This window comes from Phalacrocorax aristotelis, chromosome 9 (genome assembly GCF_949628215.1).
Source record: "Phalacrocorax aristotelis chromosome 9, bGulAri2.1, whole genome shotgun sequence".
Lineage (NCBI taxonomy): Eukaryota > Metazoa > Chordata > Aves > Suliformes > Phalacrocoracidae > Phalacrocorax > Phalacrocorax aristotelis.
The window spans coordinates 3363667-3389015 of record NC_134284.1 but is presented as its reverse complement, the minus strand read 5'-3'; the positions used below and the strand labels follow the sequence as shown (position 1 = coordinate 3389015).

The window sequence follows — 25349 nt, the reverse complement described above, 5'->3', positions numbered from 1 at the left end:
AAAAAAGCCCTCCCAAGAGGAGGCAACCTTGCTAATGCAATTTTCCTTTTCAGTTTTGCTTAATAATTGTGCAAGTCCAGAATACAGAGGTGTTGATTTTTACTGATTTAAATTTCAGAGAAGTCTGAAAGATTTGAGGGTAAATCTCTCTCTGGCATTAGGTAGTTGGTTGTAAGCATTTTAACTTCTGAGTTTTTTCCACGCAAACCCCAACCTGTAGTACCCTAATCCAAGTAGCTGGGAAGGTACAAAGGAAGTTCCAGGAGCGAGGGGAAAGTAGCAACTCAAGTGCAGCACATCTCCAGATGAGGTGTATCTTTAACTGGAAAAACTGTGTCTTGCTTCCTAATGAGTCCTACATGGGGGTGAGAATGGTGAACCCTTCATGGGTAAATTTTGGTGGCTGGTGAGCTTAGGCCCTTATGCAGTGGGACGTATTTTCAGGGTTGCTATTACTGTACAAGCACACTCGTCGCTTATGCTCCCTAATCTCATTTGCTTTACACTCCACATAATGTAGTTACGGTCTTAAAATACTCCCAAACAGACTAAACAAAATACGATCTTCCTGAGCAGGAACAGTTCAATTGTAAGGAATTTTCCCGAGTGACAGAAATGTTAGCTCCAGTAGTCATGAAATTCTTTTTATTTCAGAAACAGTATTTCTCCTCTCATGAACAGCGTAAGGTCAAATAATTCACAAAGAGAGGCTTCGGCAGTGCTTTGTTTCCTAACAAGAATAATTTATGCATCCGTGGATTTCTTTAAAATGTTAGATTTAAGTTTTCCCAAAGTGAGTTTGCATAAATGGCTAGCCAAGAATGTCTCCCTTGGCCAACTTCATCTCTGTTCCCTTTTGGCACAGCTCAGACAAAATAACTGAGGTTGGGCAAGAGATAGGCCTTGTGAATTTGGGGTTTAATGAACATGGGAAGTACAGAACAGACAATTTTGGCAGATTTCACTGTAACACTTGAAAATGTTTGTTTTTTCTCATATCAAGGCTGCATAGAGGCTAGAAGTGTTTGGTCAATTTATCTCGTGCTAGAATTACACTTTCTATTTATGTAATCAACGTTAGGTCAGTTGTTTATAGCAGAATTAATGGCCTTGTTTATACAGTGTTCTGCTTTTATACATGTAATTCTTCTCTCCTTCCATTTTCAGGTTAGGGCTTGGTTTTGTTTTTCTTCGTAGTACACAACTGAAACAAAATGTGTTGAGCATGTGTGTGTTATTCCAGACTTTATTAGAATTCACTACTTGTATGAAATACAACAATATGTGGATACACTTATGTAAACTATGGTCAGAGGGGGGTTTTTTGTGTTGGGTTTTTTTTAATTTTCTCATCATCATAACTTTCTCTTCTGCCAAGAAGTTTTTGGCAGTTTTTAAAAGGTTTGCCATTAAAAATGTTATAGACCAAATGGTTTTTAGAAACTTTATTGAGGGCACTACTTAAACAAAGGAAGAGTTGGCGCTGAACTCCTTTCAGCAGAACTTTGCACTGGAAAGTGTTGATATCTGGAAGGGAATAAGCAAAGACAACAAAACAGCAGGAATGACGCCAACTGCCGTTTTTAAAAGGAATTAGAAAATCCCTTGTAAAGATTTTTTGCTCCTGTTCTTGTGTCACCTCAAAAGTATAGAAAGATGTACCAGAAGCAGGATTCCTGATTCCTTGCCCTCCAACTCTTATTCTTCCTCCTTTCCTTTTTCTTTTTTTTTTTTAAATATATGTGTATTTTTACCATGTATCACATGATGGGGAACATCCAGTCTATATCATTATACTAGCGTGTACTTGAAGCACTTATTGCCCAACCACAGGCAATAATAAAGTGCCACATAGTGGAAAATTACTGGCTTTTTAATTGTTGATAAGGCTGACTGCTCCTGAAAAACTGCAAAATGTTAGCAGGAATATCCAGATACTTATTGGTGGTTTATCTGTCCCGTAAAACTACACACCCCTCTGAACTTGCTAACATTTGATAGCAAAAGTAGTGTTTTAAAAGAAGAGTATAATGAATTTGATGGCTGCATTTTTTTCCCCCTTCCAGAGCAAGAATTTACTCCTTGAGAAGATCAATGGTGGTCCAAAAAGAAGAAAGAGGGTAACTATCAGAATACTTTATAGCCCCTGTGTCATCTGGAGAGCTAATAAGAATTAAAACCATACTGCTGAAATGAAGAGTTAGTCTAATGCATCTGCGTTATACCTTAGGTAATGTGTCGAGGCAGGGAATCTCTGTGATAAACTACTGCAGCAGGTTTCAGAACTGCCCACTGAATACAAGATGCATTTCTCGAAATAGATTGTTGCTTTCAGAAGGTGCACTTCAATACAGAGCGTCAATTAAAAAACTTTATATTATCTGTGGTTTTAAATGGATCCTATCTGCATAAAATTTAAAATTACTTAAATGTCTTTAAAACAGAGTTTAAAAGTCTCCTATTAAAAATATTCGTAAAATTAGTTAGCACTACCCATGCACGTGAATATGGTTTTCCTGTAAATGACAGCAGAACCGGTCCTTTAGCTGATGTAACGTGATTCAGTTGCATTCTTAGATTTACCTCAGGTTAAACTCCTACCTCTGTGTCCCACTTACTTGAAAGACAAAGATGAATGGATTCTCATCTTTCTGTTCCGGAAAGAAGGCAGGCAATCCACAGAGAACTTCTGCACAGTCCACCTCAACATCTTCCCTCTTTTTTTTTGGTAGTGTCAGCCTTTCTTTTATCAAAAAAACACTTTAAGGCAGGGTCAAAGTCTTTAGCTTTGCTGCTGGTATATTTTTTGTTTTACAAGAATAAAAAGTCTAGCTCTCTGCCAGAAAGTAGCTTTTCAAAATACGACAGCACAGTTTATACTGTAAATGAAGTAAATTTGGTTTAAAATAACTGAACCGTAACTGAAGATGATTTGCCTGTTTGTTTATTTAACTCTCAATACTAAAGTCTTTGCTAGAAAGGGAGCAGAGGAGTTGCTTTCTTACCAATTCACACATCACTGGTAATAAACACTGTTCAACCATAAGTTAATGATCTCTCTTGAGCTTGGTATCTGCCTCCCACTTACAACTGATTTTCAAGTTTGTTTGCGGAAAAGGAAGAAGGGTAGGCACCTGACTTTTAACTCTAAAGTAAGTAGAATTTACTCTGAGAGTAGTTACGTGGAATATTTATTAATAGCTAGAACAGCATGTTAAAGTGGGATTAGTGCAATATATACAGGAGAAAAAAAAACCCCAGCGTTTTCTGTCTGTGTGCTGACCGATGTAATCGGATGCAAAAGGAATAATGCCTGGAGAGACACGACAGCCACATGGCCGGAGCTAGCCCAGAATTTTAGAGGTGAAACTTCAGTTTCTTGCTTTGCAGTAGATTTATTTTCTTAGCGCAGGCATGTCACTTAACGGTGAAGTCATTATAATTTAAAGTTATTTTATTGTTTTGAGCGTAATACTGTAATGGTTACTAATGCTTTAATGAACAATTCAGAATTTTCCCTTTGCTGGCAGAAGGGTAACCTAGAGCTGTCAGCAGCAGAGTGCATTTTTCCAGAAGCCAAAAAGCCCACTGGATCCCCCTCCTGCCTTCTGCGGTCCCTGCCACTCCTCCAGGCCCTTCTGCACAGACAGAGAGTTTAAGGAGGACAGCTTCTGGCAACAGATTGGTCTTTTTGGGTCAGAATGTCCCAATTTTAGCTTAAAGCAAATCCTATTTGGAGAATTGGGTTGTCCATGGAGAGCAGCCATGGTCTGTCCATATGAAGCTATAGCATAACAGTCACAGAGGCACTACTGGAGCCTACAAAGCTTCTAAGTATATGTGCGTATTGATATATGTCTGTATATAAACATACACACGAGCATACATACACGTAAGCAGTCCATAGCGCAAAGGGATGTATTTACCGTTTGCCTCTGCGTTATTTTTCTGCAGCCTTTGCAGTGCAAGACAAGGAAGCCGCCAGTGACCTCTAATTTAACTAGCAGTTCTCCCCTGTTTTTTTAACATTCATGCATGAGTGTAGAAGTGAGAATCTAACACCCCGAACATGACAGGAGTGCTTCTGTAATCACTGAGTCACGTTGCCGTGGGCTCACAGCTGTGCACAAAGGTACTCGGGAAACGCATTACTTTGAATTCAGCACAGCTGTATAGGATTAAATATTTTTTAGTCAAATCCGCCAAAAAATTTGCATTATATTTTGTGTTTTCTTTCGTCGGTTTAGGAGGATTCAAATTTTTATGTATTCTCATTCTTTTCTAGTTTCTTTCAAAAAGTAGCAAGCAAGTACCACTCCAAAAAAAGAGACCAATTAATCTTCCTAAGAATCTTCAAATAATTCCTAGAAGTTTATGCAACAGCCGAATTTCACTAAATTAACATTAAACAGAACTTCTTCAAACACACACAAACAAATCACTTACATGTGTCTTATTTTTAACAATTTAAAGCATTAAATTAGCGTTAGTTTTATTTTCAAAGATTTTTTCCACATTCATTTCTGGTTCTTAATATTTTTATGTTTTCATTTGCAGCAGGCAAAGCACTCAAAAAAAAAAAAAAACGAAAGAAAGCGAAAGGGCTGCTCTGTGCTATGATTAAGTATTAATGATAGCGTCTACAAATCTAAAGAAACCCAAGGGCTTAAAGTCGAAGACTGAACCCCGATTATTTTCCAGCGATTTGACAAATACTTGGGATATTTGAAAAGAAATATTTCATGCCTATTTTAAAAGTTTTTTTTTTTTTTTCCTCTGTATTTTTGAACTTCTACATTTTGGTGAAAGAAGCACAGAAATATCTCAAGAAAAGTAATTTCTATGATACTGATTTCTATCAGCCTGACAAGAATCAGGAGATACTGGAAAATCTGCATTCCTCCAAAGTTTGTCCTTAGGCAAACAATTTTTGTTGGCATCAAAAACCAGCACACTAGAATTTTTGTCTGTATCTGTGAAGGAGAAAGTATATACTTGAATTTTGTTTACACTGACATTGTAACAGGCCAGAAAGTGGGTGTAAACAATATTTAAGTTAATTCTGGAGCTCCACTAAACGGCCTGACACTTGCAAATGCAGTAAATACCTTTTATTCCACGGGTATAGATAAAATTCAAGCATAGGCTTTCTACGTTACTATGATCTCCAAACAGTTTTGAGGCAGGGTCTGTTAATCTTCAGCCTCACGTTGTGCTGCATACATGGCGCAAAGCGAAGTTAAAGCCTCTCTGGGGATCTTCTTTCCAGCATTCCCTTGTTCTGGCAGTGGTAGAAGAGCCATTTCCTATGCCAAAACCTTACTTGGCTCTGCTTCTGTGCCAGCAATTTTTTATCTCAGCATCAAGAGAGGAAGCAAGGAGGGGGTTTCCTGGAGAGGAGATGGGCTGAAGAGGAGACTTTGGTCAAAAATGGTATCGTGGTATCCAATTTGTCGCCCAGCATAAGGCCCATCAGAGGCTAGTGATTTAAGCTACAGCTTATCTGTGCTTCTCTAGCAAGTTCTGTCCTGCCTCAAGAATTAGAGTTAGATCTGCTGGTCTTTCTCTGCTGAGCTGAGCTAATGAGGAGTGGAGCACAAAGGGAATGTTTGATTCAGACAGTCCTATATTCTCGATAGTCCTCCTTCTCTTGCATTCTTTTCAGAGGATTGGATTAAATTCTTGCACACAAAGAAATTAGAAAACAAAACATTGATTGACTTTTAGATTTACTCCCTGGGAGCAATTACTTTTTTTTTTTTTTTTTCAGTCTGCAACTATTTGACAGATAAGAAATATATATATCCGCTAATCCTAGTCACCTTTTATATGTTTCCCGGTTTCTAATAAGTATAAATAATTTTAAACTTTTTCAGAGTGTGAACCCGTATCTGCAAGGACAGCGACTGGATAATGTTGTAGCAAAGAAGTCTGTTCCACATTTTTCAGATGAAGACAAGGGTCCTGAATAAGTACAATAAAAATGAATGATGAAAACTCATGCCATCTTCTGCTAGATAATAATATTGCTTATATATAATCATCTATTAAAATCCTTGTGAATGGCAGCATGTTTATTATTTATATAATTGTAGATGAAAAACAGCTGTATTTATAACAGTATGTTCTCCTAGATAACAAAAATATGGTTCTGCTTTTTGTTAAGTTATGGTAAAAGGACATTTCTGTTGTTTTTATTTTAGTCATGGAGCAAACTTTAAAAATGTTAGTCATTTTAATAGCTAACGCAAGGTAAATGGTCTTAACGAGCAGCTTGTAAATAGGAAGATGTAAAAAAATAATAAAAAAAAGCCCGGTCTGACTCCAACATTTAATCTTAAGTGTTACCATGTTTGACACATGAAAATTATAGTTTTATGTTTTGTTCACAAATATTGTTACTTAGCAAAGACGAAGTATTTATTTTACCCAGAGAATTTTGGCTTTTGGTCCATTTTAATAAACATTTAAGCAATCTACAATGTTTGCAAAGTGACATTTTCCAAAATATTTGAGAGGCTCATTTGTCTCGGTTATTGCTGTTTAAATTTAAAAATTAAAGAACTGCTTTTTGACTCTATCCACTGGAATATTTTTCTGTTAGTTTTAATCGTTCCATGTCCACATCTTTCCTGAACACTTGCACATCTTTCTTTCCTTATCAGTGGTACTGTTGTGTGGAAATTAATCTCCCCTAGTGTTCTTGGTCATTGTAACAGCAGCATTTGTGCATTAGGTGTCCCTGGGATGCTGTAAGTGAAGATGGAGACATTTGTCTGTGTTAATAAGGTAGTGTCAACATCCCTGAATCTAAACCCAGGATATGAAGGTCATTGCAGTTGATGATCTTCTGAAAAAGTATGATACTCTAGTAACACTGGTGGCTATCGCTGCTCTTGAAGTTGCTCCGGGAAGCTTAAATTGTTTTTTTGCCTCTAGGAGAGGGAAGAATTTTATATTCCAGAAAAATGAGTTCTCCCTTTTTGAAAGATGTGAATATAAAATGACTTAAAATGTTATTTTCACAGTGCATCTGAAATCTTTCAAGCCATGTGCATGAGGCATTGGAATTATGGAAAACAGCGTTAGCTTTCAGCTTTGCACTTCAAATCAATGGAAAAAAACCCGTGGTTTCCTTCCCTGTCCTGCAGAAAGACACAGTAAAATAATGATGACCTCTTAGAAAAAAACAGATGAGAAACTTACAGCAACCCAAGGTCCTAGCTACATAGGATTAAAGTGGACAGGGTGGCACAAATATGATAGCGTATGGCATTTGCTTGTTCTATCCCAGCGTTTAGTAATTTGTAATAAATTACGTACGTAGAGTGTCAACCCTCTCATGTCATTTATGGGTTGGCTGCAAACCTCCGTAACAGTCTAGAGATTCTGGAAGAGAAAACTAAATAATATGTAATGCACTGGGGTTTATACTCCCATGTGACACGAAATTGAGGCGCTTGTGTGAATCACAGAGCTGCTCCCACTCCCAGCGCCTGGAATGGGACAGTAGTTATCCAGCTGTTCACACGAGAGAACAGGCGCTCTCTGCTTCTTAAGCTTACTCTTTTTATCTGTGCTCCTGCTTAGCCTTCACACAGGTGTTGAGAGTTGCAGGTTTGCAAAGGTTGTCTCCAAAACCAGAAAAAACTACATATCATCACGGCAGGAATCTGAGCTCGGAACCCGCTGATGCCTAGTGGTCCGGAGTATGTGAAATGGTCAATGCTCCCACGTAACCCCACAGCCAGCCACTGGTGCTGCCACCAGGCTTCCAGTTGGTCAGAGGCTGGATTCCCCTTCCTAAGAGACTGGTGTTTCTTCAGGTATTCAACTATCCTATCAATACTTTTAAAGTAATCTGAGCCACATTCTGTCATTAGCTCCAGTAAAACCCATTTTAATCACAAAAATGAAGCAACCACAAAAGCGATTTAATTAATTTTTAAGCTCTTGGTAAGGACGAGCACACAATAAAAGGCAACGTGTACAGTAAATGGGGGGTTTAAAAAGGGAGGGGCGAAGAAGTGTTGTTTGCTTAATAGTATCAGAAATCCCACGTCTGATTGCTTGAAGCGCTTTAGCTCACTACACCCGCTGCACGGAGATGTGATAATCCGGCGCCGCAAACTGACCAGAACAGGGATCCCCGGTGGCTGCCTGTGACCCTGGTGGGGCCTGAGGAGCTGCCCTTCTGTCTAGGATAGATCTGCACAGAGCAGGCGAAGGAAAAATTACACAATGTAGGGATGTTTTTGTCTTTAAATGCAAGCAAAAAAAAAAAACCCTTTACACTGCACAACACAATGATGCGTCTTACAGGAACACTGCTGGAAGGAATCAAACGCGTGGTGGTGAGCAGCCATCTGCTGAATCCATCAGGCAGCTTGAGTGTTTCACCAGGAAGACCCAACAGCACTATTGTGAAATTTTAATAAAATATATCTATTACACCATGATAATGAGATTAATTACTCTCAGTTTCATAGTAGAGCTGCCTTTCTGTACTGGGAGCGGTAGTCCCATATTAATTAAAAAACAAAAAACACCAAAAACCAAGCAAAAAAAGTCATCCCTCCCACTTCGCCAACAACAGTCCAATCATGTATATGTAGTTTTTTATAAAGGATCATCACAGTGCTGGTCTTTTGCAATCAAGGAACAAAGATACCTACCACCCCCCTCACTAAGAGCTCACGCCACCAAACCAAACCAATATTTACAAGAATGTAAATAGCTGCTCAGCTCTTACAAGTGCAATCACCCTTTTACATTTACGATGCATGTGACTCAAGGAGCAGGTATATTGCTATTGTTGTTTAGACTTTTCATTGCATTAAAACCTTTTTAGATTATTTTAAAATCGGCAAATGTGTTAATTACCGCTAACGTATTTGAGACACAACATGTTTGAAAGAAGCTATACAAAATAAAGTGTATTGCCATGCCACATTGCTTTTGTCTGGTAGAGAAGTATTTATGACCCTAGTTTAAAAAAAGCACTACATAACAGAGCAGATTATAGTATTTGATTTGTGACACAAAACTTAATCTGGAGGGGCATGTGTGTGTATACACACACACACACACACACACACACACACACACACAGTCTAACATACACTATTAAAAAGATAATATAGTCTTATAATAAACTCAGTAGTAAAGAATATAAAGACGTCAACCCACAGAAGAAAGTAATATAAAAATGCTTAGTGAATTATTAGGAGGGGAGCTAGCGATATGCTCCTTTTTATTGGCACATTTGCATTCGCCTAACAAAACCATCCTGCTAGTCTATTCAACAGCTCATGAGCAAACCAGAGAAACCTGGAAGTGGTTCCTGGGAATGTGTTGTCAGAATCCCGAGAATCACTTACAGGACTGTAAGTAAAGCTGACTGAAGCTTAGTTTATCAAAATATGATGAAGCCTATCTTCATCTGTTAAATCGAGGAAGGACACAGGCAGAAAGATGACTACCTAGCCAATTAAGTTTTTGGCTTCATTGTGGACAAAGTAAAATTCAAGTCCTTTTATTTCCAAATGCCAGGAGTCAGGGATGAAGAAAAGTATTTTTTTGACGATGGAGAGGAGACTTGAGTCCATGCCCTCAAATCAGGCCTCTAACAGGTAGCTGTGTGAAAGCATTGAAAAGGCTTTGTTTTAATTTTCATGCTCTACAAAAACTAATTTTTGAAACATTTACATTTGTTGAGAAAAAGCCCAAAACAACATACCAACGCAAAACAAACTTGGAATCTTCTGGCTTTTTCGCTAGTAAGCTTACTAAACCAACTCTTACCTCATTTGTAGTGCTATTACCCTTGTCCTGTGAATTAATTTTTACGTGCAGCTCTGGAATGCGTGGATCGTTAAGTCAAGGAGTTCAAAGATGACTTTTCAGTCAAAGTCACAGACTCAGATGTACAGAAGGAGAAAGGGAACGCAGGCAAATTCAGCAGGTGCTACCATGACCACACAAAAAAACTAAACTGTACAAGGAAAGTACAGTTTCACATGACCCACAGGAGAGAGGAGTGTGTTCACTGTTTTAATAGCTAAGTGCACTAGAGGTAAGATTTAAGGTACTTCTTCATCCAAGGCAGAAGCTGTCAAGACTATCGGGGAATCAAAGGAAAATACCTCCAATTTTGAAACACCTGAATCCAAGGTTTCAGGCTAGTGGAGCTAACAAGTAGCTTAAACGATGTTTCCACCATCCTTGATGCAAAAAGGATGGCAATCTGACCTGCCTTAAAGAAAAGACAACAGCAACAAAAAACAAACAGAACATACCGAATCCATTGCCACATGTATATATATGCATGCACTTAAAAATTCAGTTTTGTTTGAGGTCGTGCAATTACCTTCAATAATCTTAAATAAGTATCATGTTCAGGAATTATAATAAGTCTTCTTTTAAAATACAGAATTACTGTGTCTTTAAGGGACACCCATTTATGGTGCCTAGAGCCAAAGGCAGATTCCAACCATGAGTAAAGACAACAAGCTCCCTTAAAGTGCTCAGCCACTGACAATGACCTGTTCAGATGCAAACTAAATAAAAACTAAAGGAAATGTAGAAGAGGGTGCAATTGCCATCATGAAGGACCCCATGAACCACAAATGTGGCTGACTGGCACAGGACTGGGTCCTAAGCCAAGATTTCCAAATATGAGACAATGAAAACATTAAATATTTCCCAGGTACATACATGGTCCAGGTCTACCATACTGAAGCCTTAGGTTAGGTGAAGAACGGCAGTGAATTCCAGGTCGTCATCCTAATTCACCATGAGAAGGAAGTATGTTGTATCAGTTCATGGTTGCTTTTTTTATGATGCTAACTGTTTTGCTGCAATTACATGGATCCTGATGGTTGGAAGAGCTGCTAGCCATGTGTTCAACCTATGGGAGCATAACAAACCTTAAATTATGTGAGTGTCATGGTAGCAGCATTACCAATTGGAACTAAAAGAGCTTAAAAAAAAATCGTGTTTTACTAATGAGGTCTATACTTGTATGTGGGAAAGGAGTTGGGAGATGGTAGGACTTGGGAATTGCTTCAGACTTTAAAGATTAGGTAGACCTGATTCACCTCTTTCTATTTTTCCCTACAGTTCCTGTTCCCAAAACACATGGAATGCAGCTCCCATTGCCATGCATGGGTGTCTCTTCATTTAATCACTGTGTTTCTTCATCCTACTCTGCTCTCCAAGAAAAACAGTGGTGGGAGTCAGTGGCTAAATTTCATCGTAAACTAAGTGAGGCAAAGGAGAAAGCACAAAGAAAAATAACACGTTATTTGCTACTAGCCTCAAACTCTGACCAGTGTCATTCATTTACAGGCCATTAAGCCCTGATTTTAAATGTATAAACACTGGCTACTTTTATTCCAGATCTTTGTTCCAAACCTAACCACCATATGACAATGTAGCTTTCTTGGGAGTCACCAAAGCTCTCCATTACAGATGATAGGTGTTTTAGGTCTGGGCATCTGAATATTTGTTAGATCACAGAAAGGACATTCACCTTTGATGCTGAATTCAGTTTTAGCCTCCCTTAATTAATTCTTTTTTCTGAGAAACAAACAAACAAAAAACCCTTGCAGTTCTTCAGTGCCTTATCTACATTCCAATGCCCAAAAGTCCTCAAAAAGTGGCTGAAATTCAAGTGGGATAGCCCCTATCGGGAAATGTGGTCCTAATTCCCCATCCTATCGTAGAACACCATTCCACATTGGGAAATAAAATACCACTTTGTAGCATTTTATGTTGCCAAATGGACAAAACAGGCTCACGAAAGAACAAGTCAGGTCTTCCAGAGAAGCACTCATAATTCACCATTGGTTAATTTTCCCCCTTTCTTTAACAACAGTGCAACCAACCAGTGACAATCGTAAAACTTCAAGTGACTCCAACTAGTAGTGCCATGGCCATAACATTTATGGGCTTTAACGCTGTGTTGCTACAACTGAAGTAAGAAACCTATTTTTAATGCTGCATAAACCATCTATCAATTAAAAAAAAAAAAGTCATAGCTGATTTAAGTATGTTCTTTAAAAGTCTTTTTTAAAGGTAAGTTCTTTAAAAGTCATTGTTATAACAGATAAGCATTGCTATCATAGTTCATGCGCAGACCCTGGCTATTGGTTATCTTCACAAACCACCCTACAACTCAGCTGCCACAGGGGCTTGTGCGTGTGCAGGTAGCATCTGTGCACACAGTTAAGAAAACGGAAAAGTTTGCCCTATAAAGGAAATATAAAAGTATATTTCCTTTATATAAAAGTATATTTCCTTTATAAGGAAATAAAAGTTTCCTTATACCTTCCTCCTGCAATTCCCAGTGTCTCCAGCTTTGCTGCAGACTTTCTGATGGTTACGGGTCTGAAGTTAGGGGGCCTCAGAAGACATTTTCAGGAGCTTTCATGAGTGCAAGTTATCCAGCAGGCAAGCAATAAGTGTCAGAATAATACACATTTCTTTCAGTTTAAAAGACGTTAATTATTTTCTGCTTTGGTAGTTGAGGCTATATTCTAATTTCTAACCATACTGGCTATTTCCTACTGTGTTTTTATGTTCCCAGCAACACCCCGTGAGCCCTCAAAGGGACAACAATTATCCACAAACTTGAAGATAAGACCTTCCTAGACTGCCCCTAACATATTGTTTCCTTGCTAAAAACACTTGGTGCCTATTTTGTTGTGGATCTGGAAGTTTACAAAACTGGAAATTATTTCCAATTAACAGATGGGTGAACAGTCGCAAAGAGGCTGAGGGCTGGTTCCGCTCAAGGCTTAAGTGCCCACAGCTGGACTTGTGTGCAATACAAATACCAGAGTCCAAGCACGTGATCCTCAAGCCCTTGCCCGGTTCCTTAGGCAGCTGAAGTCTACACACAACTACGTTTTCTTGCCAATGATGTACCTAAACTTCTACTTCTGTGCATGCCTAGGACTGTTGGAAACTTGGTGAACCTCCACCTATCTCAGTCCTAAACCCAACCTGAATCCTCAAATTTAGCAATTCCTCCCCTCTATTCCCTGCGTAATCAGCCTGGTAAGGACCCACCTCACACATGCCTACAGGACCAGGCATTGCACAAAATACCACAGCACAAGCAGACACTTTAATTGAAAAAAAAAAAAAAAAAAAAAAAGTCTTTGGAAGAGGTATGGCAAAAGAATCAAAGCTCCAACGGCGCCAGAGAAGGGGATTAAGAATGAACACAAATTTGTCATCAAGGGCTTAGTAGGGCAGGGTGACCATGGGGAAGGACAGGGTAACGCCTGGGCTCTCGCTAATCCTCAAGGAGCATTTGGGTAGCCTGCCAGTCACGGGACAAAAACACAGAAGCAGTCGTAGAGCATGACGAAAATGATCCAACCACGCTCACCCATCCTCCCCACTAGATGCGTTATTTTTGGCTCCTTGTCTTTATTTAATTGTTCCCTGAATTGTTGAACAGCCTCAGCAGGGAGGTGCAGAGTCCTCCTGTACAAATGGGCTCCTGCCTCATGGCTAACAGGTTACACCTCTGGAGGTGTAGGAGGTACCGGTTTGAACCCCTCCCAGTGAGCAGATAGAGACCACAATCTCTTCTTTTCTGATTCCTGAAACAATACCAGCCTTCTTTTACTCATTTTAATGTATTATTTTTGCAGGAAAATGAGATGTATTTATCTGCTACTCAAACAATTGGAAGAATGTTACATTTAGCAAGACAAAGTAGCAAGAGTTCATGTACTTGACTGTGCATTCTTTAGTAACTTTTAAATTTTCTTTAGATCATTTTGCATCTGTTGAAAAGAAAGCATTTAAAAAAACAACTTTCTTATTCACTGTTAGCATTCCAGTGACAAATTTGATCTTGCAATCATTGTCATCCATCGGGTTTGTGAACCACGGGCTCCAGTAACCCTAAAGTCTAACAGGACGTCCCCTTATAGCAAGACATGTCTTGTTATAAGCATTTTCAGCACTGAAGCTAAGCCACTATCTTTTCCTCCACACCAGCAGGAATAATTCCTTTCAAGGTGATTTCAGGTGGAATTCTCCCTATTAAAATATCCAGGGCCGAATACTGAGGGGTTTTCAAAGCTTTTCCAGAAGCTGGTGGTAGTATACTCAAAGGAAGAGGGATCTGGACCCCAGACAGAACAGACAATTCAACTGGAGATGCTAAAACACAGCAGTACTTGGTCTTACACAGTACTTCACTGAATCAGAAACAAACGCACCCCATTTGGTTATGGTGGTTTTTCTCTGTCTAGGAAGGCAGTTCTGTTACACTTGATTGTAGTAGTCACATCCTCCCTGTTGGGCAGAGGCTTTCTAAACAAATCATCCCATCTCCATTGGATAAAAAAGTGCTTTCTGCTTCCAGATAGCCTGTGCCTTCACCTGGATTTATCTTAACTAATTATATCAAGATAAAAACCACTGTATCTTGCCTCTAGTATGTTTTTACATCATGATATGCGTCTCAATGTAAAAACTTCAGCGTACAGGAAAGGCATAGCCAAAAGAAGTCATAAACTCTGAATCCAAGAATCTACTGTATTAAAAAGGAGGATTTCTTCTTTGCCTTACAATGCAGAAAATATCCCGTCCATTTCTGTTTTCTCTTTGGTCAGATCAGAAGAACAAGACATAGCTACAAGGAAGTTTTCTTCTTTTTTTTTTTAATGTGTGTCGTGGCTTAACCCCAGCCAGCAACTAAGCGCCACGCGGCTGCTCGCTCACTCCCCCACTGCGGGATGGGTGGAAAAGAATGAGAAGAGTATAAGTCAGAAAACTCCTGGGTTGAAGACAGTTTAACAGGTAAAGCAAAAGCCGCCCATGCAAGCAAAGCAAAGCAAGGCATTCATTCACCCCTTCCCACGGGCAGGCGGGTGCTCAGCCCTCCCCAGGAAAGCAGGGCTCCGTCACGCGTAACGGTGACTTGGGAAGGGAAACTCCATCACTCCAAACGCCCCCTCTTCCTCCTTCTTCCCCCAGCTTTACATGCTGAGCATGACCTCATGTGGTACACAATACCATATAGAATATTTCCTTCTCTGGAAATATTAAAAACCCGCCTGGACGCGGTCCCGTGCCCCCTGCTCTGGGGGTGCCTGCTCAAGCAGGGGGGTTGGACAAGATGATCTCCGGGGTTCCCTTCTAACCCCTGCCAGTCTGTGATTCTGTGATATCCCCTGGGTCAGCTGGGGTCAGCTGTCCCGGCCGTGCCCCCTCCCAGCTCCTTGTGCCCCCCCAGCCCCTCGCTGCTGGGGTGGGGTGAGGGGCAGAAAAGGCCTTGACTCTGTGTAAGCCCTGCTCAGCGGTGACTAAAACACCCCTGTATTACCAACACTGTTTCCAGCACAAATCCCAACCATAGCCCCATACCAGCTACTATGAGGAAAATTACCCCAGCCAAAGCCGGCATAATGTGTCTGATAGCTTTTGGTGACGCCAGCTCCCGAGGATTGTTTCCTCTAAATCTTCTATTGTATTTTTCAAAAGGAAAAATATGTAATTTTTACTGTGAATTCATATGTTCATTTTGAAACCCTGACAAGAAATAATGATACCTCCTTCACAAGGAGTCTAGTTCCATCTGGTTGAGAACCAAAAAGCCCTGCCACAGCCTGATCTGAAGTGTAATTGATTTGGTCACTTGCGTTTTAACTTCTTCGCTTACGTCTTTAGTGCATTAAGACTTCCTGGGGAGGGCAAAGAAAACTGTTTACATTTTTAGACTTTCTAAAAGTGCATCCAAAAGCTCCAAGTGTTTGGTGCCTGATTAATTACAAACACCTAGAGGATTGCTCCTGAGCCTATTTACAGAATCTCTCCTATCATCAAGTGATTTTACACTTTTCCAGGCACTTTGAATTGCATGTTATTAATGAAAAAAAAATCATTTAATCAAACTGCCAGTGAAAGCAGCTAATGGAGAATTGCTGGGCAGTGTGGTTAGTCACAGAACGAAAGATGGCAGCTCTTCCATGGCTCTGAACAACTCCACAGAAAGGGAAGAGTGATGTTTGTTGTAGCTATATTTGGAGAATAAAGTAAAAGGACTTGGAAAATGCTAATTAGAATTCAAGATCCTGTAAGAAAGAGAAAGATCAATGAACAAATATCCAAATGCCCTTAGCCAAACAGGCTAAACAGGATACTTTTGACAAGGAAACAGAAGAAGCAAAACAGAGCAGCTGGAAATATCAAGACAAGAGATTTGGCCCCAGGCTCGCCTGTGTAGTTTCCCAGAAGTTATTTTTTTTGGCAATTTTTGAAACAGTAAATTTTTGGTAACCATACAGATAAAAAATAGACTATTTTTGTATTTTATTATGATTGTATTGTACTTTTAATTCTTAAGTTCATAAAGTTTAGCAGTCTAGTATGCACGTCAACTAGAATGCCCTTTAACGGGGGAAAGACGTATATATAAATTTTTTTTGGGTCTTCTAGAAAGGCTTGCCTGACTCAAACCTCTTGGATTGGTGCGCACGCTTCATTTTATACACTCTGAATAGTCCCACTGAAAACAGAATCAAGCATCTGTTAAGTCCCTGCAGGATTCAGGTCTGAATCTAAGTTTAGCAAAAAAATGAAGTATGTGCATAAATCCACCTTTCCTACCTAAGCACTTAACTACCTGTTTGCATTTATGGATATATTAAAAATGTTATTCAAATCATCGACGACTGCTAAATTGGAGCCTTATCTTTAGCAGTTCTTTTAGATAACCACAACTGGTTAAACACTTCTTTGTCTGCCTTTAGACTTTTTGTCCACAACAGTGAAAACTTGGCTTATACACTGGAAATATAATTTTTCTTATTGTGGAGAATTACAGGAGTTAAAAGTCCTTCTTCCCCATTAAATGCTTTCACAAATTTCAAAAGGGATGCATTCAGGCACGTAGACACTATAGATGTAGAGAAATAGGTGAAAGTTAAGAAAATATGATTTATCTTCCCAGAGTAAGTCAAACTCTCAACTCCTCATTAACTGCATGTTTCATGGGAAGTTTGGTGCCAACCCAACTTTAAGGATTTAGGCCAAAATGATTCTGGCTCCTTTGAAAACTCTGTTCCCTACTGAATTTTTATAGGTGGGGAAACGGAGTCAAGAGAAAATCATTGCGACTGAAAGCGAAAAGGTTGAAGGTGGGGGGTGGGATGTACTTGAGCCTCTTACACCTAAATAAAAATAGCAGTGAGGAAGAGTTCTGTTTCTTTCCACCTGCATTAGTGTTCACTCCAAGAAGTGGGCTAACTGATGCTGGAGCAGTACAACTGTTTAACAGAGTTCTTTCCTTCCTGTAACACAGCAGCCATTTTTGTGAGACGGGATTTCAAATATAAAATGCAGAAGTTCTACACAGTCTAAAGAAGCCGTTGTCTCAGCCAAAAAGGGCTTCAGCTCTTTCATTCCTGCAAAGCTACTTTTTAATCTGGCATTCCATTATCACCTGGATATTGCCAGGAAAAACAAAAAGACCAGATAAGATTTGAATTTTGAAAAGAGGGCAATGGGATAAAGGAAACACCCAAACCAAAACAAAAGCCTTGCAAAGTGTCTTACATGATAAAATAGGTCTCCTGCCTCTCTTACTTCTTTTCCTTTCACTACAGGCAGTAAGGGGCAGAGTCAGGGAAAAAGCCTAGACTTCTTAACTTCCAGCTACCTACCCTACCTGCTAGGCTGACACTGTATGCTCTACAGGTGTTGCACAGAAGCCCCACACTGCAAGGAGAAACTCTCCTCTTCCAGGTAACATCCTGAGTTACAGGTGGTTACACAACAACAAACTGCCTTTCCTCATAGCAAGAGAGGAGGAAAAATGACTGTTTTGCCAGAACTATGGGTGAGCTATCTATACATGTCTTAAAAGTGTATGCAATCTAAGATGTTGGGATGCAGCAAGGTGTGAGAAGGGAGTCTTTTAGTTGTGCAACATAACCGGAAACTGTATTTCATAGCTGTCATATCCCTGGAATGAAATATGTAAGCAAGATCAAGCTCCTTAGATGCCTCCTTTCATAATACCCAGTTACGACTTCAGACTATAAGGGCTTCTCATACTCACACAAACTCAGTTTGCTTAGCTGAGTCACTTCTTGTATCACATTGCTCCAGAGCTGCCCTGAAAGCAAAGCGTGTCAGCAAACACCTCCTACAGATTCATGAGACACAAGAAAAAGAAAAGCAAATGCATGAAGGCAGAGGAATTTTTCATGGGTATTTTATGGCGTTCATTTTCTTGGCAAATTCTCCTATAGCTATCAAACACATAAGATGCATCAAAAAAAAAAAATTGTGAAAAGAGTTATAAAAAGGTTAGCTTGACAAATTATATTTCCTCATTTGGCATGAAAGTTTATATTTGTCCAGCAGTCAAACTTCATCCTAATAAAATAAGCTTTTCTAAATCACTTTTGAAAAATAGTCACATATGGATTGTATTATATATGTAGGTGTTTTGAGGCCAGCAAACATATTTTTTGTTCTATGTCTGCAGCACGCAGCAGAGTGGAATGCTGGTGGGTGACCACGGCTGTAGGTGCAGAGATCATTACAAGCCCACAGCCTGACTATACATGTAGTATATGCTAAACAAGAAAGCATTTCAGACATACCAGGCCACCATACCTTTCAGAGCGGGATCCCAGACTTTTCAAGTATTTAGGTGCTAAAAGCTAGGGATTTTCTCTTGAACCCATTCATTCTTTTGATTTCCAATGTTCTGTTTCTGAACATTCAGAAATGAAATGGGGGTGTATTCCTAGATGGAGGAGTGTGTTGAGATAAAAAATATTTCATTTAAAAAAATAAAACCAAAATAAACATTTTGCCTTGCTTAATTTTCTCTCATTCAGCTGATGGAAATCTATATATTGAAATGTTGATGTTCTGTCAATATAAATCTAAAATAGTGTTTTTTTCAATATGTACAATATTATCCAAAGCTTTCTTCTCAGGCTGTGGGGTGGAGCCTCAGCCACATGGACATTAATTTTGAAACTCAGGTAAGATAAAGATTTAAATTCTTTATTTAAACAGAACTTTGCTAGTCTCAAGTAATTTTTCCACAGTCTCAAGTTTGATTTTTCCACTAAACTTTATGAGAAGTTAAACTCAATTCAGACTAACCTCAGCCTTTTCTAGTATTATTTTATATGGCTTGCTATGAAGTACAATGATCAGATAAGGTTCAGCTACTCTATTTAGATGACGGGTTTTTTCATACAATAATCTGTAATAGAATAAACAGTGGAGTACCTGAACAGGAACCACAGGACTGGCGTGTTAGTAGATTCTCTTGAAACCAAAGCCCACAGCATCCCCTTCCCTCATATTAAGCCATCTCTGTCTGCCTACTTAGGTTTGAAATAAAAAGTGAAAAATCTTTTTCCTTGTTGGTTTATCATAAGGCTTTTTGTCCATTACTTTTAGATACATCTAAATCCCACAGGGAACTGGATTCTTTGAGTATGACTTCCTTTCTATGACAAAACATGAGGGTTTTTTCCCATGTAAACAAGCTCCCACACATGGGCAATAATGTAATGATGTACACATCCAACACACTATATATAATCTTGCTTATGCTCCAAGTCATGAATTACACTGCTCGTCTTGCCCATCAAGATAGAAGATCAGCTGTGTACACTACCAGAAGGTCAACAATACCTGCAACATGAAGATATCCCTCACCTCTGAGAGCACGTCCTGCAAAATTCATTTCTGAAACCAGAGATCTCTGCAACACGCACATCTTCTATCGCATCATGGAACAACTGTGCCAAGCATCATGGCCTCACACCTCCGCTGGACAGCCTCAAATCCTGCCCTGGATGGCAGGTGGCGAGCAGCAGACTGCAGTAGAAGTCAGCACTTGCATCTAGCCTCGTTACAAGCTCAATAAGAAAAGTTACAGTTGTGTTGGTGAGACAAATTCATCCTTAACACTTCACTCTCTTACTTCCCCAAGTTTTTCACAAGTACTGCTGGAATCTTAAAGGGCAAAAAGCACGGCAAATCATCCCTCCCTCTGTATGAACAAGAAGTCGAGGCATGTTGGGAGGTAGGTATGTAGGTGCGTACATTCGTGTTTTCTGCTTTAAAATACATTAATATTTTGGCATTACTCTTCTTGAATGGTACCAACTGAAAGGAAACATCTCAAGTTGCCGCCATACAAAAAGCACTGAAAACATTAGAGATTTTGTCATCAATGGCTGAGTTTTATGTACACTTTTAGTTTTTCCTCTGTAAATTAGTGCCAGATTCATAGCCCTGTAAACCAAGCTCCTTTCTCTCCTTAGCAGAACAGTTCAAAATATCAAGTAAAGCAGTTCAGATGTGCCCTGTCTCTCCCGGACTGTTTGCCTTATTTCTGACCTGGAGGAACACGTCTAGGAGTAAGAGACATTGGATTTCTAGGTATATTAGGGCCAGATTCTCCACGGGCATAAATCAGTTACATCTCCATGAAGTTATTATAAGCTATTCCAATTTACTCAAGAAGAGGATCTGGCCCCTGTCAGTCTTTGGCTTCTCTGCAAAGGCTTTTAATAAGGCGCCAACTGTCCTGGCAGTGAGGATATACTGAGTAGCGCTCAAAGTCAGCAGTAGCAGACAGGAGTTCAGCCCAATAACATTTTCCTCTGCAAGAATGAAGTACAGCGCACTTCTTTTAAAACAATTCCTACTGTTCCATTAAAACAAAGAACAACTCACACAGAGAATACCAGCAAGAAATGGGAGAGGCAATTAAAAAAAAAGTTAAAAAAAAAGTTAAAAAGCCCAACAAAACAATTGCGAGTGGGTAGTTGAATCCGGCCAGGTTCACAGTACGTGGCCGTTACTGCCCCCTGACACCAAAGCTCTTTGTCTCAAACCTATGCCTCAAAAATATGCATATTCCCATAAGCCTCTTTTATACTAAATAATTATATAAAATTTCCCCATCAGCATTCCAGCTCCAGTTAGCAGCACTGGTGAGTATCAACAGAATTTCAAGTGTGGATAAGGGAGGAGGAAGGGGAAGTATTTTCTTTTAAGCAGTGGGGACTTTTTAATCCAGAAGATAGCAGAACCTCATCTTTGGCTCGGATCTGACCAGCACAGCTGAACCTTTGGAGTAAACTCAGGGAATGTTTTGTTAAAGAATCCAGCAGTAAAAAGAATACGAACTTCCAAGCTGAAAATGATCTGGATACCTGATGTTAAAAGAACAATGAGGGAAAAGATGTCTTTCCCCCACCTCCCACAAGCACAAAGAAATAAAAATAGACATAAATGTTTCTTCTTTTTTGCCAAGTTTTTTTTTTTTTTATTTCTGCCCTCATTCAGTCCAAGGAAACAGACAGAGCTATAATTATTTACCTCGCTGTTACCCAACTGGTTTATTTATCTGAACAAGCAGGCAAACTCTTGCAGGATTAATTCTACTTTCCAACCATCGGAGAAATCTGAAAAAATTGTCTTGCTGCAATGCCAAGTGCATTGTGCCTACTTGAAACACTCTGTGGATTAAACTGAGTGAAAGAAAACAGATGGGAAAATATGGTGGTTATTATTATATACAACAATATCATATTGGTATGAATAGGACATTCAGTTGCAAGAAACAGAGAGAGGTCTTGAGGAGGCAACACACCTTCCACACCTAGAGATGCTTCCTAAAGGGTTTCTTTGTTTGTTTTAAGTCAGACTGAGATCTACTCCAGATCAGCCACTCTGGCTAGATGCTTGACTGCAGTGAGGCATTAAGCGGAGATCACTGCTCTGCAGTAGATGCCCAGAAGTATCATTATCTAGGAAGGTCAATGCCAGAGTGGCATGTAAGCTACATCCCAGAAAAACAGAGCAGAAAGGCAGCTTGCCTGCAGGCTAGCCGCAATGCCTGGAAGTGCATGCAGTGGCAGTGCCATCATCAGGCACCAACGGGAGCTCAGAGCAACCACAGAAAACACTTCCTCCAGCACCAAATGCCTGGACCGTGGCCCTGGGGAAGGGGCAGCTCCCCCCCTACCCCTCCAGCCCAGCTCTAGGGCAGGTAATCAGAGAGAGAGGCAAAGAGCAGAGGAGAGGTGAACAGACCCCTTCCCTACACATGGGTATGACTACTTAACAGAAGAAAAAGAAAAGGAGCATAAAGTCTGCCAACATACCAAGAGGTGGGAATTGTGACTTTTTCTCTGCATTCACAAAGGAAGGACCCCAGTTAATTAAAAACATCTATTAATTTTAATAGCACTTTTTTGAGTAAAATAACAAAAAAATCCTAAAAATTCCCTAGGCCTCTCCTTCCATCCATCTAGATGTCATCTGCTGTGATTCCTTGCCAGTAATCCTTCCCCCCTTCATTGTGTTTGAATTTCAGTGACCCCTGGACACCAACACATTTTCTCTCTCATGCTGCCACCTACCACTGCACTACGGTTGCTTGCCCTGTTGCTTCTGCAGCATTCCTACATGCTGCTGGTCGAGTAATTGATGTGATTATTTTTCTACAAGTTATTGCTAAATGTGTGTGTGTATTACAGCAACAGGCCTAATTTACTACCTTGCTGAGCACTTGCCTATGTAACTGGCACTAAGTGGAGCCGTGCTTTGGCCTTAACAAAGAGCAAGCTGCTGGTAAGGACTGTGAGAAGTCAGAAACGTGGCATCTTGCCTAGCCCTGGCATCCCTAACGTAGCAGATCCTTTCATTTTAATTCGTCTTCCCCATCTGCAAAACCAGGGACAATAAAAATCTCGATTTGCCAGGTGGGATCCGAGCCCCTCCGAGGCCCAAGGTGGGTGCTGACTACCAGGGCTCGGTCACTGAGGTGCCGGGCTGGTATGGCGAGCCATGCCCGACAGTCAGGAGAAAACAAACGGGTGCTCGCAGCTCCACCTGCACGGCCCGGGTCCGTCGCAGGGCGCTTCTCTTTGCTTTACTTCGTGCTGGGCGATGCCCACCGCTGGAAGCGGCAGCCGACAACCGTCTCAAGTTTAATTAGCAAGCCCAAAGGTCAAGCCGTATTTCAGAGGCTGCTCCCGCTCGTACTGACTCCGTCCCTCGGTACCGTTGCAATCCTCCGTGCTAAAAAGCCCGCGGGAGCGGAGCGCCCGGCGGGCACCGAGGGAGGGGCGAGCTGCCGCTGCCGGGCCCCCTCGCCCCCCAGGGCTCTGCCCCTCGATGCCCCCCGCCCGCTACGGGCTCGGAGAAAGCTTCGGGCAGCCGCAGGCGGGCGGGCGCGCCGCGCTCACGGTTGCGAAGAGCCGGCTCCGCCAAGACGCTCAGCCCCCGCCGGTGTCCGCCTAATCCCGAGCGGCCCCTGGCAGGCGCTGCGGGCCGGCCCGGGCCCCGCGGCCGCCTTGCCCAGGGCCCCGCGGCGGCAGCCGGCTGGGCGGCCGCGGAGCGGGACGGGACGAGGCGGTGGGTCTCCCCGCGGCCGCCCCGACGGGCGGGCGACTCCGGCCGCCTCCGCGCTCAGCCCGGGCGGGACGCGCCGCTCCTGCGCCCTCCCTGCCCTTCGCGGGCTGCCCTCGGAGCTCACAGCCCTCGGAGGGGCGCAGTGACGGGGGGGGGGGGGGGGAGGAAGCCCCCCGAGGTGCCCTGCCAGAAACCCCCAAAACCACGCAACCAAACCACGACGTCTGATAAAGAGCCGTGAGTGCGGCTGCGGATGGGGAGCCACCCTTTACCCCCAACCCCACGCACATATACACAGAGGCGGTTTTTTGCCAAAGCCGCCTAACTCCCGGCGAACTTGCAGAAGGCAAACCTCGGCAATGCCAACCGTCGGCTGCCTCCCTGCCGGCCACGGCAGGCCGGTGAGGGGCTACCCCCGGCCGGCTCTGGGGCAGGAGGGCAGCGCCCCAGCAGCCCAGCCCGCGGCCCCGGGCAGCCTGCACGGAAGGGCACCGGGGGCGGGCGGGGGGGGGGGAACCTAACTCTTCTTAAATGTCATACTTTAATGGGGATGGAAAATGTGAATTTTCTGTGCATTCCAGGAACAATTCCTTGGGGTGGTGACCTTTAGCACCGATTGTCTTAAGAGAGGAAAGTAGTCGAGTGTTTATCTGCACGACTGAAAGCTTTCCCTGGTGGAAGTTTATGGAAGTGTTAAAGGGGGCGGATAACACGGGCTTTGGAGGCGCTTGTCCAATGATCTGGAGGGGCTTGGAGAGCAGATCTCAGCTGGCAGACATTTAAATGGGAGACAGCTCGGCGCTGCTGCAATTTGTAGGCAGGATCCGAGACTCTCTATGGACTCCCGGGCAGCTCCGGGCTCCCACGCCACCCGCTCCGCCGAGTGACCCTCCGGGCAGCGCCCCGCCGAGCCCCAGGCCCCGCCGAGGAGCCGCCGCCGAGCCGAGCCGCGCCCCACCGAGGAGCCGCCGCCGCCGCCGCGCAGGTGAGTCGGGACGCGCTGCGCTGCGCTGCGCGCACGCACGGCGGGGGCGCAAACGGCTCCGTCAGCTGCAGAGCTCGGCCAGTCTCTGTGGGAGGCAAAATTTTAATCTCTTTATCCTACCTTCGGGGAGGGGGAAGGGGAGGAGTCGTTCATCGGTGTCTAGCAAAACTCCTGGGCGCCTCGGTTTTGCAGAGGGTGACACCCGTCCCTCCCGTCAGCGGGAGCGAGGCGGACACGGACACCGCCGCGGCAGCCGGGCGTTAGGGCGCCGTTACATCTCTCTCCCCTAACAAGCGCAGGGATTGCAAAAGCCCCGTTAGCTCTGCCTCTCATCTCCGCCTACAGCATCACTCCCGACAAATTGGATTCAGCGCCCATCCGACACACGGCAAAATCCCGGCCCGGCCTCTGCGCGGAGCGGGGCGGGGGCAGGTCCCCAGGTGCCGGCCCCGTCCCCTCCCGTCCCGTCCCGCCGTGCTGCCCTACGAGACCGCTCAGCCCCCAGCTCTGCCCTGGCCCGCCTTTGCAAACCCCTGCTCCTCCGCGGAGCGTGCGCCTGAGCCTCCAGGGGCTCCGCGGGGCGGGGGCCGTACCGCTCGGTGGGGTCGGGGTGTGCCGGGGGGGTCGGGGTGTGCGGGTGGGGGGGGGGGGGGGTCGGGCGCGGCGCAGCGGAAGGTCTGCACCAGCTGCGCGCCCGCGGGCAGCGCCGCGCCTCCTCGGGCCCCTTCGGGCGGGGCGGGCCTCGGCTCCACCGCCGCGCTCGGCGCCCCTCCGCCTTCCCCTCCGCAGCCTCCCCGCCCTGCCCTCCCATCTGACGCGGGGCGTTTTGCCGCCCCGACGGCTCCGTGCATCCGCGGCCGCCGCTCCCCCTTTCCCGCGCTGACAGGCTCCGGGCTCGGCTCGGCTCGGCCCGGCCCGAGCCCTCGGCGCAGCC

The 25349-nt window shown here is 42.9% G+C and overlaps 1 protein-coding gene and 1 long non-coding RNA gene across 4 annotated transcripts in view; one reads left to right on the top strand and one right to left on the bottom strand.

Annotated features, from left to right (window-relative positions):
• Positions 1 to 6580, top strand: part of SCG5 (secretogranin V) — a 28934-nt gene extending 22354 nt beyond the window's left edge. For both annotated transcript variants that reach the window (XM_075103217.1, XM_075103215.1), the window contains exons 5-6: positions 2067 to 2120; positions 5877 to 6580. In XM_075103217.1, the coding sequence (XP_074959318.1) occupies positions 2067 to 2120; positions 5877 to 5972 (150 nt within the window). In that variant the 3' untranslated portion in view covers positions 5973 to 6580. The remainder of the gene's footprint in view (positions 1 to 2066; positions 2121 to 5876) is intronic.
• Positions 6581 to 7326: 746 nt separating this feature from the next.
• LOC142061783 (uncharacterized) lies at positions 7327 to 24698 on the bottom strand. 2 transcript variants are annotated; one of them, XR_012662241.1, is made up of 4 exons: positions 18652 to 18771; positions 18089 to 18175; positions 10717 to 10909; positions 7327 to 8418 (listed from the first exon to the last, which is right to left on the bottom strand). It is a non-coding gene; the product is annotated as an uncharacterized LOC142061783 (long non-coding RNA). The 2 variants fall into 2 exon arrangements; XR_012662242.1 differs by lacking the exons at positions 18089 to 18175; positions 18652 to 18771 and adding an exon at positions 24536 to 24698.
• Positions 24699 to 25349: the final 651 nt, after the last annotated feature.